The sequence below is a fragment of the Megalopta genalis genome, chromosome 5, assembly GCF_051020955.1.
Source record: "Megalopta genalis isolate 19385.01 chromosome 5, iyMegGena1_principal, whole genome shotgun sequence".
Classification (NCBI taxonomy): Eukaryota; Metazoa; Arthropoda; class Insecta; order Hymenoptera; family Halictidae; genus Megalopta; species Megalopta genalis.
This window is the reverse complement of record NC_135017.1, coordinates 20,335,497-20,355,429: the sequence shown is the minus strand read 5'-3', so window position 1 is coordinate 20,355,429 and position 19,933 is coordinate 20,335,497. Positions and strand designations below refer to the sequence as shown.

Here is a 19,933-nt window from a genome sequence, read left to right as displayed (position 1 = left end):
TAGCCGATTATAATTTTTATTGCAGTGGAATAAATAAAATAATACGCACATTGCTCGAATACATCGATGCCGCGTTACGGGCGACAGTGTCTTTAATACTTCGTCTAGCGCTAGTACAATTAAATAAATAAATAAATAACTTATATTAGAAAAGTTCGAACGGTGCGCGATCGCGTCGGTTACACCGTAACCATCCCCATCGACATCGTGGAACGACTACCGACCCTGACTTCCGCGTAATTAGCGGCTAACACAACGCGTCGATGCTAATTACGCGTTCGTCGTCGTCGACGTCGGACAAATTTCACCGAGCGCGGCGAACCATTCGACAAGGATCGTCGACTAAAAAAAAAACAAAACTGTACAAGAAAATAAATAAAACGCATCACACATGGTGGACAAAATAATACGAGGAGCCCTGCGGCTTTTATACGCGAGAAATTAACTAATTCGCCGGGCGTAGAAAACGCCGATGGAAAATCATGGAAACGACGCGACCACTTCGTGTTCCCGACAAATGTCGCGTACATTTTCACAGCCTCGTATCCTTGCTCGTCGAACAATCGAGAAAACGACTGGCACGGTCCGGTCGCAGTCGCGAAAAAAATAATAATAATGAACGGCGAACAGAAATCCGGTGAATTCTGAATGATCGAAACCGAGAGACGGCAGATTCTCTTAATAATGTGATCACAGTGGCTCAACGTTGCCGTTTCGCGACGAGATCCACGATCGAGCCCTCGAGAACGAAATTTCACGTTGCTATAAATAATAATTAAGGCAGACGGCGCGCGGTTAACGGGGGAACAATTGTCTAGGCGACGCGATCTTTCCCGCAATTTACGAAGTCTTCGAGGGCCTGGATCGGGACGTCTCGATTCATGCTCGAAAATCGTGATTCTCCTAACTACGAGGCGCTCGTTAAATCAAAACTTATGCTCGAATATTCATTGAAATTCATTAATGCGATCGGCAACGATCGGCAACGCGAAAATGTCGAATTCAATTTGCGTTCGCTAGTCGGTCGACTGCAATCTGTAATTTTTATCATAAATTACACAAATTTATAATGAAAATATACATATATATATTGTATTATTAAATATTAAATATATGTATATACATATATTTTTTTATTATATGTTTTATATTTCATTATTTGTGTAATTTATATAATATATCATATATTATATTGTATTATATTATATATTCCATTATATATTATATTATATAATGTATTATATACTATATAATATTACATAATATATAATATAATATATATTATATTATTATTGTATAATATATTATTATATTACATATGCAACTTATTTAACATGTTTGTGTAATTTACAATAAGAATATGCAAATATATATATTTAATATTTAATAATACCAAATATATATATATACTGAATTTATCATAAATTCGTGTACTTCATAATAAAATGCATAATTTAGGACAAAGATTGAATTTACAGGTTGCAGAAGCCTGAATTTGAACTTTTGCGGTCGACCGACTATTATTACAAAAAACGAAGATCGTGATTTAAAGAAAGCTCATCCGGCATCGATTGAATTTCAGAAAATATTCGTTCAGAGTTCAGATCGCGGCGGCCGATAAAATGGCAACACTTCGCCGAACATCGACGACTAATAAATACTATTCAGATTCAACGCTCTCGAGCCACTGGAAGGCGAACGAATACAAACTAAATCTAGCGAATCGAGATACGCGGTTGACGTCGCGGATCGCGATCGATCAAGAGATTACGACGTGGTCGGAACGTCGTCGGTGATCCCCGAGCGTGGCTCTTTCGATCGGGCCGCGCCATTTCAATTCGCTGCGGTTGAAACGGAGGCTCGATCCGAGAGCGTCGCGGGAAACGCGTCGCTCGAGAAAACGTTCGATCGGTCGAAATCGGCCGTGACAGCGAAGCGAAACGAGGAGAGCGAAACGAGAATAGCGTTGCGATGTAATAAAATTAAGTATAAAAAAGGTCGCGTATGAAATAAAAAACAAGAAGTCGTGTCTTCTGAAGGAAAATACGCGCAGAATTCTTCGCGACCGTTTCGCTCACGATCGAACGAAAACGCTTTTCGAAAATATATTTCTTGCGAGACTTTAACAACAAGAAAACCAAAAGAGAAAATAAAAGTAGAAACAATCGGCTCGGTGCAGAAAGATCGAACGTTCTCGAGCGTTTTTTTTACGCGTCCCCGTTCGCGCCGGTCTCGTTAAAACGCGCCCGCGGATCGCAATCGACTTAACGATATAAACGCGCGGAAGATCAATAAATAATGTAAAAATAAGTTAACTAGACAATAAGTTACTTAGAGAGAATAATACAGAGGAACGAACGGAAACGAATGGGGGTGGGGGGGTTGCAGCGGTGGTGCGAATCGTCGACGAAAGAACACGTCCGAATGTGACATCTTCGAGCAGCCGTGCCCGCGCGGCGGCCATAATTTTTTGTTGTTGTTGGCGCCGCCGATCGGGTATTCTTCTCTCTTCCTCCCTTTTATCCATCGGTTGCGACATCCATTCCACGCCGTCGTTAGTCACTTAAGTATCCTAATTAGTGTGAGTTCGTTAAAAGTTTAAGCTCGGACGGAGGACGGTCCGTAATACTGTTCAGGCGGCTTTAAGGGTCGAGAGATCGTGTTGTTCTTCTTTTTTTTTTATCATTCCTCAAGCGTTTGGTACACTCTCGACTGTGTGTGTGTGTGTCTGTCTGTCTGTCTTCTTCTTCTTCTTCTTCGTTCTCGCCCCATACACGCCGACGCGACCTGTCGTGCGCCGGAAATTAAATGAACTGGTAGTCGACGTCGTTTCCCCGCAAGGACTCCTTCATCTTCTGAAATTCGAGAAGAAAAACAACGGTGTTCGTTACTGAATGCTGTCGACAGATGTTCGATTATACTGTAATTTCTCCCGGAAATGCTAAATTTTGGGCTGCTGCGAATTTTAGTCGCTAGTCCTACGCCTATGTGATTTATAGCTTGCGCGATCATTTTTGTGCACAATCGAAACGTCGATGTCATTGTAAATCATTGTAAATCATTGTAAATCATTATAAGTAGTTATATCATCGTTATAAATCATTATCTTTCATTATAAGTCATTATAAATCATTATGAGTCACTATAAATCATTGTAAATCATTATAAGTCGTTGTACAATCGTTATAAATCATTATCTTCCATTATAAGTCATTATAAATCATTATGAGTCACTATAGATCGTTGTGAATCATTTATAAATCATTATCATCCATTATAAGTCATTATAAATCATTATGAGTCACTATAGATCGTTGTGAATCATTTATAAATCATTGTAAATCATTATAAGTCATTATAGAATCGTTATAAATCACTATGAATCACTATAAATCATCATAAAATCATTATAAAAATCATAATAAATCATTACGCTATTTTTCAATCGTACAAAAAATTAAATAGATCAGGCGAGGAATTTAATACAGCAGAGAGATCGAACCAAGAGGGATGTTTTCGACTGTTTCTCGCGTTCGCGAGCCAATCCAGATTCGACAGCTCGCGTTCGCGTTGCGCGAATCGAAAATGGAACGATTATTAAATATCGCCGCTATTTTATTCGGTTACCATCGATGTCTGTATAATCCGATCGTGGAAACATCGTTGAATTTTCGCGAACCCTGGAAATCGTCTCGCTTGCTTCAGCAAGTTCGCAATCCTTCGCCATTATATTTCCGACCGAATCATAGACTTCCGCGAATCCATAGGTTACGCGGCGGCTGATCTATGAATGAGTTGCAGAGATAATTGCGGTATGAGTAAACTATAATTTTTAAGTATTGCCTACGCGCACATCATCGTCCGCTTCCCGTATCTATGCGCAACATAGTGCAACGAACACGAGCAACGGTGAAACCGCTATGCGAATCTACTACGTGGAGCTGTGAATTTACGAGCGGACGATTAACGAAGTTGATCTTGCACGGTTATTGATTGCATCGTGATCGAATTGTAATTTACGTACATAATATCAACAGCAAGAAACTTCGCTCTCCTTTCGCGGCACAAGTTTATTTTAATCTACCACAAGAATCTGTAGCATTATAAATCATTCTAAATCGATGTAAATCATTGTAAATCATTGTGAATCATTATAAATTATTATAAATCATTTTGAGTCATTATAAATCGTTATAAGTTATTATAAGTCATTATAAATTTACTATAAATCATTGTAAATCATTATAAATTCACTATAAATCATCGTAAATCATTATAAATCATTTTAAGTCATTATAAATCGTTATAAGTCATCATCTTCCTTTGTAAGTCATTACAAATTATTATAAATTTACTATAAATCATTGTAAATCGTTATAAATTCACTATAAATCATTGTAAATCATTGTAAATCATTATAAATCATTATAAATCATTATGAGACACTATAAGACATTATAAGACATTATGAGTCATCCTAAATCGTTACAAATCGTTACAAATCATTATCTTCCATAGCAAGTCATTATCTTTCATTGCAAATCATCACGAATCATCGGAAATTCCGCAATTCTCAACGGAACCAGTGCAAGTCACGTGACCCTAATTTTCGCGCGAACAAAAATCGCAGCAGATGCTTCGAATCGTCGTATTTTTCGGACGCGGCGTCCATCGCGAAAGATTTTTTTCGGCCGCGAACTTCGTCGGATTCGGCGGCGATTCGAAACCGGTGAAAATCGCGGTTAAACAGCCGCGAATGAACTGCGCTGCAAAGTTGTATTGCATGTTAGAAAAAGGTCACGCGTTCTGCACGGAGTTCATGTTCGACGGGCGCGTGCCGTCGATTCCCGGCTGAATGAATTTTTCACGCGGCCCGATTATCGGCGCGGTCGCAATTAGCGCGCGTCGCTTATCGTGAAAAACACGGAGTGTTACGCGAATCAATCAGGATCGTCGCAACGGGATTATGTATAACGCGGTCTCGGGCCCGCGACCGTTCGTTACGCAACCGCGACGATTCATTCATCGCCCGAAGGATTCCATAAATCATCTCGATCGATCGCTCGTTGCTAATGAATCCTAATTGGAAAATTGTCGTTCAGGTAATCGCGAAAATTGCGATCACCGGCGACGTTTCACAAATGATTTGCTTCGCGATATTAGTCGCAAGAAGAGACTGCGAGTTGAACAACTTATTTACGCGTGTCTCGTGATTATGGCTACGTTTATGTGTTCGGCCATCGTCTATCGAAATCACGCGTCGAGCGATTCTAAATAATATTATTCGCAATTACGTATAATTTTGCTCTAATTTGAACTGATATTTACGGCGAACACAGTGCAATAACTTTAACAACTTTAACCTTTTAAAACGTAATAACTTTTTTGCAACTGCATCAAATGAGTTGAATTCTTTTTTTTTAGGTGATAGAGGGTTGAGTATACTAGACAATGACAAAAGTGTGTTCTTTCAATTTTGCTATCATTTCGATTTAATGGAACAATTCGCGACTTCGAACGTTTCCGTCAACGTTGCAATATAAGTTAATAAACGTCGTAACGTAAGTTTAAACGAGACAACGCGAAATCTTGTAGTGCATTCATGGAAAATATGCTTCTTCCCGCAAGATAAATAGGACGTTCTTTTTGCGACACGCGCCGATATGCGGAGCAACGTGATGCTTCGTAAATTAGATTCGGTCGGAGACGACGTTCGATTGAAATTCTGTCGCGAAAGCGTGAAAAAACATCCCTCTTAATATAACAAAAAATTCATTCGAGCTGTAGCGTGTCTACTGTAAACAAATTTGAGCGAGAACAATGCAATTCGAACAATGCATTTGCAATTGGAACTTCGACTTCGATTCAAAAGGGACGAACTCGAATCCTCTAATCGCTGCTCGTCGCGACATTGCAAATTCATTAAAAAAAGAATGCAAACCCGAGTAGAAGACGGTGTTTTTAAGCACGATGTTTTCAAAGAGATAATCGTAGGAGGCTTACCATTGGCAGAGAGAGAATGTTCTCCTCGTCGAGCGCGTCCGGATTGTTCGCGACGTATCGCATGATGCGCTGCAGCGTCTCGAGTCTATTGTTCGTTGCGGATCTTCGTCTGCGGCCTCTGCAACGAAAGCAACGGAGAACGGAGCTGTTAGAACGAACGGTGACTTGAAAGAACGATCGGAAAAATCCGGGGCGGGACCGTCGTGTTCTCGAAAGGAGACCAGCGGCCGGCGCAAAAACCGGCGAGATTCGAAGATTACGTGTGCGTCCAAGTCGGCGCGACATGTGCTCGTCCCGTGAAATGGAATATTCATGCGAATAAATCAACTTATTCCCTTCTAAACTTTTTTCTCCCGCTTTTTTCTTCTCCCCGCGGAGAGGGTGGGGGATCACGCGAGTCACGCGTGACCGAACCGTAAGGAAAGGGTGACACGTGCCCGTGCCGCGTCGTTTCGCGGTGTATCGTTGATCGCTATTAAGCGTTTTTTCGCCGGCGAAGCCGCGCCAAGGAACCGGTTCACGTAATCCGTCTTTTTACGGTCGCGACAGCCGTGTCGTTTAACGATGCGCCGGGTCGACGTTGTTTATGCAAATCCGCGGCCGGAAAAAACGAGTGTCGGCGCATTGCCGTTTAATAATGACGATTATTGCTCGTACAAGTGCGAGGTTTCGTTGACCCGTGATTAAAGGATAGCATAACTGTCGCCCGGCGATATAGTAGATTTTTTTATATTATTAGATTGTTTATATCAATCGATATTTATAGGTAACGTTATCGATAGTCACCCCTCTTCGACGCATTCGCCTCAGCTCGACAACACATTCCGTATACTTATCCCGTCGAAGCATAAATTCTCGAATATAAAACGCACTCTCTACATAATAAATACTCTCATAAAGTGCACTCTAGCAAATCTCGCGAACGTATTGCACCAGATGCACGCGGTTTCCAAGGAAATCCGGAATACTCGACGGAGAACCGACCGTTTGTTTTCGTTTCGAAGCCGTTCGCCGAACGAGATCGTTCCATTGTTCGAAGCACCAGGATGTGTACTAATTCAATCAGATTTGTGCTAATTCAATTACACTGCAATTCGTAATTCCAGTTCAATTACACTGCAATTCGTAATTCGTAATTTTAGTTCAATTCAATCGTAATTCGTAATTCCAATTCAATTGCACCGTAATTCGTAATTATAGTTCAATCACATCGTGATTCGTAATTTCAGTTCAATTGCATCGCAATTCGTAATTCCAGTTCAATTACATTGCAATTCGTAATTCGTAATTTTAGTTCAATTCAATCGTAATTCGTAATTCCAATTCAATTGCATCGCAATTCGTAATTCCAGTTCAATTACACTGCAATTCGTAATTCGTAATTTTAGTTCAATTCAATCGTAATTCGTAATTCCAATTCAATTGCACCGTAATTCGTAATTATAGTTCAATCACATCGTGATCCGCAATTTTCGTTCAATTGCATCGCAATTCGTAATTCCAGTTCAATTACATTGCAATTCGTAATTCGTAATTTTAGTTCAATTCAATCGTAATTCGTAATTCCAATTCAATTGCACCGTAATTCGTAATTCCAGTTCAATCACATCGTGATCCGCAATTTTCGTTCAATTGCACCGTAATTCGTAATTCTAGTTCAATTACATCGTGATTCGTAATTTCAGTTCAATCGCATCGCAATTCACAATTCCAGTTCAATTACATCGCAACTCGTAATTCCAATTCAATCGCACCGTAATTCGTAATCGACGTAATTCAATGTACTCAGCATTTTGCAGTCGTACAATGAATTGCAATGCCATCGAATCACGATGCAACAACGTGACGTTCGTAATCGGAAAGTTCGTCAGTATAATTCGATCGTAATACCGCGGCGCGACTTTGCATCGAGTTCTCCCGGCGAAAGGGAAGTTAATCGCGAGCACAGCCTCGGAGGACTAACCTCGTTCTCTTACGAAATCGCGAGCGAATAGGAGGTGAACGAATTAGAAGCCGAGAGGAATATCAGCGCCGCCGAACGAAGGAGCACAAAAGGCGAACGTTGCCGCGGCGAAACGAAGGGCGATTTTTCGCGTCTTTTCCAAAGTTCGAAAATTTCCGCGTATTTCGCGCGATCGTAGGTGTCGCGTTCGAATGGGAATTTATTCGAACGGCATACCGCCGCGGCGGAGAGACGCTAACCCGGTTAGGGGATCCATTACCAACGCAGCATCTGCCGCATCGAATCGCGGCCCTTGCGGCCCTTTCTATCTTTCTTCCCACGAGTGCCACCTGGCCGCCATTATGCTCGTATTATTCAGCCTGCGTCGTTGCGTACACACGCGAATACTTTATTTCACCATCCGCCACCGAGTGCATTTGCTTACTTTCGAAGAACTTCCCGACGGCTAACCCCGATACGCTCGAATGTTATTATTAGACCGCGGATTTTTATGCGAAATTGTCAGGTCGATTCACAAATAACTTCCGTTTTCTTATCGGACATTTATATTTTGTTTTTCTCTCATTTGTTATTTTTTTGCTTTTTCTCTTTTATTTTATTTATTTTGAACCCTCGTATATTTAGTGAAAGCGAAAGCTCGTTTGTCCCGGTGACTCATAATGAGTTAGATACGAACAACAGATTTTATCTTAGCTGCGTCGAGTGTTATTTATGGCTCGACCTAATAAAATCGTCGACAATTGTCGCAAGATAGAGAAGCTACGCGCACATTTATTCCTTTTCGTAATTTCGTGATCTTTTCTTCTCGTAAACCAACCGAATGACCGGTTTCTCGCTTAAAAATTATGAGAACAATTAAAACATTATCATGGAAAATGATTGCATAAATTGGGACAACGGCTTTTTCGCGTGACAAAAAATAAATACGTGGAAAACGTGACATTTTCCACTGGTTAAATATTAATTAAGTTATAAGTTTCAATAATTAATAAGTAACAAGTCAATAATTTAGTTAAGTATTTATAATTATTTGTCACGGTTTATTGTCAGTCCGAACGAAATGATTAGAAATCCGCCATCAAGCGAAGCGTATCCTTCCGCGCGCGAGCGAATGAAAATCTTATTAGGGTGAAGGGAGACTCGACAGGAGATTAACCGAGGTTCAAGATAGGATGTGTTCGAGGTATCCTCCCGGTTAGTAGGCCGTTCTTTTCCATTTCGCCGAGCGATACGTGACCGAGCGCCCTTCCTCGTTTGCTCTCACCCCTCGTGTTCAACCCCCCGGCCCCGTGGATCAGGCTTGTCATGCAGCCAACAGGAGAATCTACCGGGCAGAAGCAACAAGTTGAATTTTAATGTCCCGGCTACTTCCTCCCGGACGTGCGTCACATTTCCGACCTCCGTGCGATTCTCTTTACCCCCTTGCGTCAGTCAAGTATGCTTGGGAGGCAGCGAGAGCCGGGTGAAATATTATTCCAAATGGCAAATAATAAATGGGCTAGCGAACCCCTGTTACTATGACGATAATTGCTTTGCTTTGTTCGTTCGTTCGTTTTTCGTTCGTAATTGCTTCGCTATATTTGCTCGTTCTTTCTCGTTTCGATGCCGTTCGCCGAAAGAGATCGTTCCATTGTTCGATGCACCGAGATGTTACATCGAATCAGATAATTCGATTGCATCGTAATTCGGAATTTTCGTTCAATTACACCGCAATTCTAGTACAATTCGTCATTTTGATTCAATTACATCGTAATTCGAAATTTTAGTTCAATTGCACTGTGATTCGTAATTTTTATCCAATTTAACCGTAATTTGCAATTCGATTACATCGTGATTCATAATTCTAGTTCAATTACATCGTAATTCGAAATTTTAGTTCAATTACCCTATAATTCGTAATTTTCATTCAATTACACCGCAATTCGCAATTCAATTACATCGTGATTCATAATTCTAGTTCAATTACATCGTAATTTTAGTTCAATTATATCGTAATTCGTAATTTTAATTCAACTACACTGTAATTCGTAATTTTCACTCAATTACACCGTAATTCGCAGTTCAATTACGTTGTAATTCATAATTCTAGTTCAATTACATCAGTAATACAGTAATTTTAGTTCAATTATATCATAATTCGTAATTTCAATTCAACTACACTGTAATTCGTAATTCTCATTCAATTACACTGTAATTCGAAATTCAATTACATCGTGATTCATAATTCTAGTTCAATTGCATCGTAATTTCAGTTCAATTACATCGTAATTCGTGATTCTAATTAAATTGCATCATAATTCGTAATTTGCTTTATTTTCGAATAAAAAAAAGTTTAGCACATCTTGTTCGGTGAACAATTTACCTTTGAGAAAATAAAAGATTCGATTCGTTGTAAAATAAAAAAGGATGTTAAGATAATATTTCGAATTGCGTTGCACTTTTTCTTCCTTCTCTTTTTTTTTGAGAAACGTTGAAAATATTTGCAACGGAACAATTGTCACTCGCGGCGAGTGATCGATACGCGGCGGCGCGCGATCGCGTGGCCGCGCGCGAAACGAAATGATTTCACGCGGAAATAATAGCACGTTATGGTCGGCGGAGGAAATTAAAAAAAGCTCGCGGGCCGTCCGAAATAAACGGCGGCCTGCTTTATGTGATCGCGATCGCGTACGCCACGAGATTCCTGAACCCGAGAATCGGAACGTTGCACTATCGTTATTAACATCGATTCTTCTCGCTTCTCCCCTCATTTCTCCTGATTTTCTCTTTAAAAATAGAGCTTTATTCTCGTCGCGCCGCGTTCCAAGATCACGCAATAAATCCTCCCCGATAAATGTCTCATTCATCGTACTTAATTATTTACACGATAGATTTATTCGTAGCATTTCCTATCGATTTATTTGTACTATCTTTTATGGATTGTATTTATAGCATCTTTTACGAATTATCTACAGCATCATTTATGAACTATTCATAGTATCATTCATGGATTATTTCAATGCATCAACCGCGAAGTTATTAACGAGCGCGTATTATTCGAGCTTTCATTTAATGTGTAATTAACCAGAAGCCGAGATCATATCGCTCCTCCTCCCAAAAAAAAATCGGTGCTCCAAGAGATTAATAGCATAGTAACAGCCGCTTTAAAAAAACAACCTGCGGCCTAATCGCTGCTTAAAAATACCGAATCTCCGAGTACATCGGTCTACGCTGCGAGACAATGCAGGAAATTGAACATGGAATCTCGCACGAATTTCGTCGAGACGATTGTAAAAAGTGCGGGAAATAAATTGCCCCGCTCCGCGTTAAAATGCGTTAAAAAAAAATGTAAATTAACGAGGCTCGTCTTATCGCGCGCAATTAATCGATTCGTCCGATAGTATATCGAGGAATTTACCATTGACCGATTCGAAGGAAACTTACGCGAGCAATCGGCGGACAGAGGACGGGCACGGAGACGGCCGATAAGACACGAAATAATTCGAATTCCTCGATTCTTTCCGATTACGATCGAATGACGCTCTGTTATTACACTCGTTACGGTCAATGGGGATCAGATCGGCAGACGCGATACGAGCGTAATGAGCCGTTCATCTGTTAATTTTGCAGCGGCCCGAAAGATTTCGGGGGCCATCCGCGCGCCGATAACGAACCGGCGCCCGATAACGGCTGACCTTTATATAAGATTACGTAAGTCGTTGCTCACATTTTATCTGGATCCAGCACGCCGAATGCAACAGGCACCGTGACCACTTTTCCACGGACGTTTTCCAATCCAAGCAGCGTCTCGATCTCGGCGAGCCTCTGATCCGACACTCGCCTCTGCCGGCTGCAAACGTAACAAAAACAGGCTCGTCAGCATCGCAACATTCGCGCAACAATTCGGACGAATATGTTTCATTGTGCGACGGCCGGCCAAATGATTTCGCTCGACAGATTTTTCACGATCTATCAGCACGAGGAACGAATGGGCGAGCCGAAACTTAGGACAGACTTTTCACTCGCGGGAATCGAAACGAGAGCTTCTTATCTCGCTCGCGCGCTTATATTTAGAGGGCCAGCGCTTATAATTAACTGAATTCTCTGGAAATCGTAGATACGAGAGATTTCGTACGAGCGCGGGTTATATTAATCGAGGACAATCGAGGACAATCGAGGAGAAATGCGACAAATAAATCGACAAAAATATGTTCGGTTGGTTTGAGTACAATTTTTTTTACAGTTTCACTGCTCTTTGATTTCCATGTTTAAAATGTCAGTGTAATGCACGTGAAATCGAGCATGGTTTTCGTGATTATTTTGCTGATTTGAAATTTTGTTTAAATTTCATATTTTCTCGAAATTTCAAGTATTCTTTGAATTCCATATTTTCTCGAAATTTCAAGTATTCTTTGAATTCCATATTTTCTCGAAATTTCAAGTATTCTTTGAATTCCATATTTTCTCGAAATTTCCAGTATTCTTTGAATTCCATATTTTCTCTAAATTTCAAATATCGTTTAAATTCGTAATTGCCTCGAAATTTCAAATATCGTTTGAATTCCATATTTTCTCTAAATTTCAAATATCGTTTAAATTTGTAATCGTCTCTAAATTTCAAATATCGTTTAAATTTGTAATCATCTCTAAATTTCAAATATCGTTTAAATTTGTAATCGTCTCTAAATTTCAAATATCGTTTAAATTTGTAATCGTCTCTAAATTTCAAATATCGCTTAAATTTGTAATTGTCTCTGAATTCCTAATTTTCTCGAAATTTCACATATCGTTTGAATTCCATAGTTTCTCTGAATTTCCAATTTTGTTTAAATTATTTGAATATACACAGCATGGTCATCGAACGATCAGAAACATGTTAAACGATAGCGAACCACCATAGATTTCGCGAAACGTGACGGGAATATCGTGGACTGAGAATGATTTCTCTGCGTATCGCTATCCAAACACGTAAGGATGACTTGCAACGAGGTGACGTGTGAGTATGTAATTACATCAGTCGGTAAACTTTCGCAGGCACGCGAATTCTCCGGCAGCCGACGATTAAGAAAATTTGTTAAACATAAAGTTGATGTCATTTTTCAAGTTTCCAAGTTCTTCGACAACTTAACACCAGAATGACACGAACTAATCGGTGCTCCATTGCGTCATCTGTTCACGAGTACCAGAGTTCTCCATTTAAAAGTACACAACTTATGTTCACAGTTTCTTCTTTATTAACATTATTACTATATCATTTTTCCATGAATATTGAATGCTATAATTTTGTATGTGACGTTAAAAATGATTTTTTATACAGAATAATAATAATATTATTGAACGTAACAACGAGCTTTATGTTGAATAATTATGGTTATTATTTAAAGCTGACAGAAATTTTTAGAAAAGCATTAATTATAAATATTTACTCTATGCTATCTTGTTTCTCATCTGTTGAACTTTCCTATTATTTAATTTTAGAAAAGATTATCAGAAAATAATAAACCAACGAATTTTGCAGTGAAATCGCAGTTTCTTTATTTCATCGGAAACGAATGTTTGCGAACGCTCTACAATAAAATCCGGCGATATCCCTTCAGAAAAAATCAAGTGGCAAAAGGTATAAAAAAATACTTATCGACGTAACATCTGCCCTCTAATGAAAACTCCCGTGGCTACGGCCGCGATAAACGTCGCGATAAAATTTATTGTTAGATCGGTGGAATCGAGAATTTCATTACGACGGTGAAAAAATACGGAGAAGGAGAGGGGAGGGGGCGATACCAGCCGCGATCATGCAGGCTTCGCAGGATAATACCGTGTTTGTCGATCGCCGTTAATTTCGCATCATCCGCCGACACGTTAATCTCCCTTATGTATGCCGAAGCTTTCGTTATCACTGCCTCCGACATTATCACTTTTCATAAGTGTCCTGACGAGCAGCATGCCAATCGGAATCAACGATAGAGAAGATCTCTCCCGCCTGCGACTCTAATTCCGTGCAACTCCGGCGCCTCGTTTGGAAAAATTAGCATTTTCGAGATTTCAGGATCGATTAACCATTCGAGGCTGTTTTAACATTAGTGCTGAATATTTCGACTAATTTTTAACTTGAAATCTTCCAATTTGCGAATCTTCAATTTGGGAGTGTTCAACTTGAAAATTGTTTTATTTAGGAATTTGAAATTCGGCAAATCCTTAACTTGAATTCTTTCAATTTGAAAATCATTAATTTGGGAGTGTTTAACTTGAACATTTTCAATTTGGAAATCTTTTCACTTGGGAACTTCTAACTCGGCAAATTATTAACTTGATTCTTTTAATTTGGCAATCTTCGATTTGGGAGTGTTCAACTTGAACATTTACAATTTGGAAATCTTTTCACTTGGGAACTTCTAATTCGGCAAATTCTTAACTTGAATTCTTTCAATTTGGCAATCTTCGATTTGGGAGTGTTCAACTTGAACATTTTCAATTTGGAAATCTTTCCATTTGGGAATTTCTAATTCGGTAAATTCTTAACTCGAGATTTTTTAATTCATCTAGTTCAACTTGAAAATGTTCAATTTAGAATTTCATAATTAGGCAAATTCAATTTTCAACTTGACAATTTTCAATTCGACGATTTCTAATTCGGCAAACTCTTAACTTGAAATCTTTCCATTCTTGAGTCTCCAATTTGGGAATGTTCAACCAGAAAATTTTCAATTTTTAAGTCTTTTCATTCGGGTATTTCAGATTCCGCTCTCTACGAACTGAAGTGTCGATTGAACCACTTTGCAGTCGTTCGATCAACAAGAGAATTTTTTCCTTCGCCTAATTCCGAAACGATTCCAAAGTTCTGACCAGATAACGTAGATAAATCTTGTGCTTCTTATCTGGTTGGTATCCTTCGTCTACACCGGTTCGCCGATGTGTTCTCTACTTTACCCTTCGATCAACCATACGGTTGCACAGTCATCATCATCTTGAACGCGATTCCAAAGGAGACGGGGACGCGATACGACCGGTGCTCGTCGCGACATGTCCAAAATACATGTCGATACAGTATCGGGCAGATAGCTATCACGGTTGGAACTTGAAACGTCGCGTCGTTGTGGGATTTTTCCTTTAATTTTGATCATTTTTTCGTTGCACTGTGCCGTTCGTTTTTTCGGTCGGATTCTTATTATCTAAGTTCTCCCTAATTTTCCTTCAGCTTGTTAACAAAAATGGGCAATTTGGTGAGAGCAGATGCGACTATTCGAGCCTCGCGGCTCATTTTTATAGTCGCCGATTTTTATACTCGTGATTTTTTCGAATCGAATTGTCCCTATCTTTGTCATTTTTATATGAATTTTAATATCCCTGTCAACGCATTGTGTGATTTAACACGATCTTCTCACGTTCCTATACAAAATAAAACTATGCAAAATAGATGTAGCGACGTGGTAATGCGTGGTTATGGCTTCCCATGAGAAATCATGCGGCACCGCGTGTTCGCTGCGAGCCGAATGTGTCAAAGCGAGTTTTAGCATTTCTGAGAGAGCAGTGCGCCGTGTTTCCACGATGAGAAGTTCGAATCAGAGTTATCCGTTAACGTGGAATTTAAAAAAAAGCAAGACGGAATGCTAATTATTGTGTTTTAACAGCAAAATCTCCTGTAAAAAGAATGCGTCGAATAAAGCGACCTGTGCGGCACGATTTGAATTAATCGCGTTTTAAAGTGCACGCGAGCTTTACGCATCGTAATTCTGTGATTTAACGTCATTTCAGTGCGAAGCAGTTTGAGCTTGCGTCGACGATACTCTAAAAATTCATGCAACAAGTTGAGAGACGCTTCCGTGCCGGAGAGTTGCTCCCAGCGTTATCGATATCTCGACTAGGAAATGGGAAAAGGTTCTTTCACCTGTCGCATCTCAAAAGTCATGCACAGCTCTGAATTAGGTTTGAATATCGTTGATCTAAGTTTCTTTCTATTTTTTTCAATGCGAGGTTATTTTATATACAAAAATAAATCACCGCGAGTCTACGTTTGTTACGGTGGGAACTTTGAAAGCTGTGCTTGCATTATTTTCTCGATATTTCTAACTCGTAAAATTACGTTTTTGAATCATCGTTATCTACGTTTTCACTACGAAATGGGACAAACGAAGAGTCAACAAATTTTTCATTGAGAATCTTTCGATTGAAAGTTCTAAAATTCCGAAATTCTTAAGTTCAGAAATTCTGAAGTTCTGAAGTTTTTAAATTCAGAAATTCTGAAGTTCTGAAGTTTTTAAATTCATAAATTCTGAAGTTCTGAAGTTTTTAAATTCAGAAATTCTGAAGTTCTGAAGTTTTTAAATTCAGAAATTCTGAAGTTCTGAAGTTTTTAAATTCAGAAATTCTAAGATTAGTATTTTTATCGTAATTACGAAATTTCATCGCGCTCAAATATTCGCGTATTTTGTCGAATCAACGTTGTTCATTATACCAATAAAAGGAAAAGCTTTCGAGCAGACGGTCTTTTTAATATCATCAGCCTCTAATCCTACTTCCAGCAAACTTTTCAGTAGAAACAAATAAATCTCGTCTCGCTGATCAATTTCAGTCAATAAACCCTTCCATTGTTCTCGGTGCTTCCGTTGCAAATAAACGTGACATTCTATTTTTTAACGATTCCTCAGAATTCTTCAGATTTCCCGTATCGCCTGCAAATCTGATCATGCTACGATACTCATTAAACATAAAAATGTCATATAAATGTCTATCGATAGAAGATGAAGTCACAAGCTGCTCCCGAGCACCAATTATCGGCCATTGACCGGGTCTCTGCAGACCCACACTATTACGCTCTAATCTTTACATTGTTAAGTCTCTCTTATTTGTCTCAAAATAATCTTCGCTATCGCAAAATGATCGATCACGACCACTTCACGATACCCTCTGGCAACTCTCTCGATTGATCATTGATCAAGAAACGATCATTGACACGTTCACTGCTGATCTACAATGCATGATCTCATGCTAATTCGAAGTAACGTCGGTCAACGCAAAGGCATACTTAAAAAGCAAATCTGTTGCTACAAAAATTCATTTTTGTAGAACGATTCTTTTCTTAATCGTATCTTAAATTAATCTCTGATGCAACTGATATATTTTCTGAATCACCTGGAGTCAGGCAATTTTCTTAACCCTTGCTTTATGATCGAATTCCAAGATTTTGGGATTCGCTATTTAATTCGACTCAGCGAACAATCAAATAATTTGCATCGATTATAAAATCAACAAAAAATCGATGTTAAATGCATATGTTATTACGCTGAAAGATTATATTATATTGAAAAATTATACAATAAATTCTCCCGAATTTTCCTTCAGCTCTTGAACAGAAATGGACAATTTGGAAAGAGAGAAGATACGATTATTCGAGGCTCGCTGCTCATTTTTTATAGCTGCCGATTATCAGCAATTATAAAAACGAGGTGCAAGGTTCGCATAATCGTATCTCCTCTCCCGAAATCGTCCATCTCTGTTCACAAGCTGAAGGACAATCAGGGAGAATTCAAGAAAGATTGCAAAATGGTTTGCTAAACTTGTTCGAGTTTAGCACCCAAGACCCACGATTGGCACCCTCTGCAAATCCTCGAAGCTGACGAAAACTATAACGCTGCTATTAACCCGTCATCCGCCAGCCATGATTTCGTAACTTTAAGTAGCCGCGATTTACAATCGGCAACTTCTTAATTGACCAGTTCGAGCACCAACTATCGGCCATTGACCGGGTCTCCTCGGACCCACACTGTTACATTCTAATCTCTGCACTGTTAAGTCCCTTATTTGTCTCAATAATCTTCGCTATCATGAAACCCATCGATTGCGAACATATTTCGACACCCTTTAACGACTCTGCCGAATCATTCTAAAGAAACGATCATCGACACGAGCATGTGTTCGACGAGCATACTCGCGATACCAAGAAACGTAGCGATTTCGCGACGAGTATGCTCGTGAAAAACAGCTCGCATCAGAAGAATACATCTATACTTCGACATTTTTTATTCAATTATACATTCGATAAAACCGTCGCTTTTAGACAAACCACGAAGAGAAATCTATAAATATATACAGTATAATAATTCCAGTAACTTGGACTCTTCTCAAACATGTTGCAACAGCTGACTGGTCGATAGCGATAGCAATTTCAATCGCGTACCGAGCCATCCCCAATGACATAAGCAATGTTATACGTGAAAAGAAACATAAAAAGATGTTCAAGGTACCTATTAGCACAATGATTAAGAATCTCACGAATAAGATAACGATAGATAAAACGTTGACATTAGATCCGCGGAATTTCAATCGCGTACCGAGCCATCCCCGGTGACATGAACAACGTTAGACATGAAAAGAAACGTAAAAAGATGTTCAAGATTCCTCTTAGCCCAACGATTAAGAATCTTACAAACAAGATAACGATGGATCCGACCACCGGCTCCGAGACTCCGCGAAAGCGGCGCTTCGCTACCGCGAGGCTCCGCGAAAGCGGCGCTTCGCTTCCGCGAGGCTCTGCGAAAGCAAACGTGAAAAATCGCGTTCGAGATCCTCACCTGAGCAAAGGTGGCGGCCTTGCGTACGCCTGATCCGGCATTATCATAACAGCGAGGGCGCAAAGCACCGTCAGACTGGCGAACAGGTTGATCGTCGCGTGGCTCCTCATGTTTCCTCCGGGTCGAACCGATCTAAGCACACCGATCGCCGTGATTCTGCTCTCGTTTTCTCGCGAGATCCTTGCGAGCGTATCCCGGTCGAACGATTTCCGGACCCGCTGTCGAACTTCACACTTGGGATCACACCGGTATCGCACTTTATTCCTGCGGCGCGGGGCACGTTGACGGTTCTCGCGTCTATCGTCAGCAGATACAGATCGACGAATCGTACAATCGCGGTATCTGCTATAATATCCCCGTGGACTGGCTCTGGCCCTAACCTTGTCGCTTTTGTCTCTTGGTGAACTGTAGCGTACCGTCGTTCGCTTCGAGCATATATACTCGAAGGAGAGTGCCGCTTCCACCTCTCCACGGCTTGGCCCATGCCCCACTCGGCCGGATCCTCCCTCACTTTTATCTCTTTCCTAGACTTCGACCCTTTTCCCTGTGTCCACCTTCTCCCGGGACGCGCGAGAACGGCGAATCAACCGGACCGACAATTATAATCGTTTAGCGGCCCGAATATACCGATCCTGACGGATTCTTCCTCAAGCGACAAAGATTTTTTCCGCGATCGACGGTGACGCGGACGTGTCACGGGTTGCACGATGTTCCGCGGCGCCAGAGATCGTCGAATCATGTTTTGTTCGAATTCATTCGTCGAGTACTTTCTTTCTCGGACGATGCGTTGGATCAATTGTTCGAATGGAATTTCATTCGGATGATGCGTCGGATTAATTCTTCGAGTCGAATTTCAGCGAATTCGTCGGATCAAACTTCATCGGGATGACGACTCGAGTACGATTTTGTTTGAGAAATTTCTTCGAATTACGATTCGAGTGTGGAATGTTATTGGTGGATTTTGTTCGAATAACGATTCGAATTTTAAATGGTATCGATGGATTTTGTTCGAATAACGATTCGAATGTAAAATGTTATCTGAGAAATTTATTCTCGAATAACGATTCGAATATGAAATATTATCGGTACAATTGGGTACAATAAAATGCTATCGGCAAAATTCGTGCGAATAACGATTCGAATATAAAATATTATCGGCAGAATTCATTCGAATAACGATTCGAATATAGAATATTATCGGCAGAATTCGTTCTCGAATAACGATTCGAATATCAAATATTATCAGCAGAATTCGAATAACGATTCGAATGTTTCGAATAATGTTTCGAATGTTTCGAATAATGTTTCGAATAAAATCGTCGGATAAAATTTTATTCGAACAATGGTATCGAATGAATTTTTCGAACAGTCCTCAGCCGCACGAATCGAATACAGTGTGCAAATCGCGAAACGAATGTCA

The 19,933-nt window shown here is 39.9% G+C and overlaps 1 protein-coding gene across 1 annotated transcript; it reads right to left on the bottom strand.

The window, feature by feature from the left end:
- Positions 1-18,940, bottom strand: LOC117219773 (uncharacterized). The gene is made up of 4 exons (XM_033469197.2): positions 18,514-18,940; positions 11,673-11,795; positions 6,004-6,121; positions 1-2,855 (listed from the first exon to the last, which is right to left on the bottom strand). Exons 1-4 carry the CDS (start codon positions 18,621-18,623, stop codon positions 2,805-2,807), a joined length of 402 nt encoding a protein of 133 aa, XP_033325088.1. The 5' UTR covers positions 18,624-18,940; the 3' UTR covers positions 1-2,804.
- Positions 18,941-19,933: the final 993 nt, after the last annotated feature.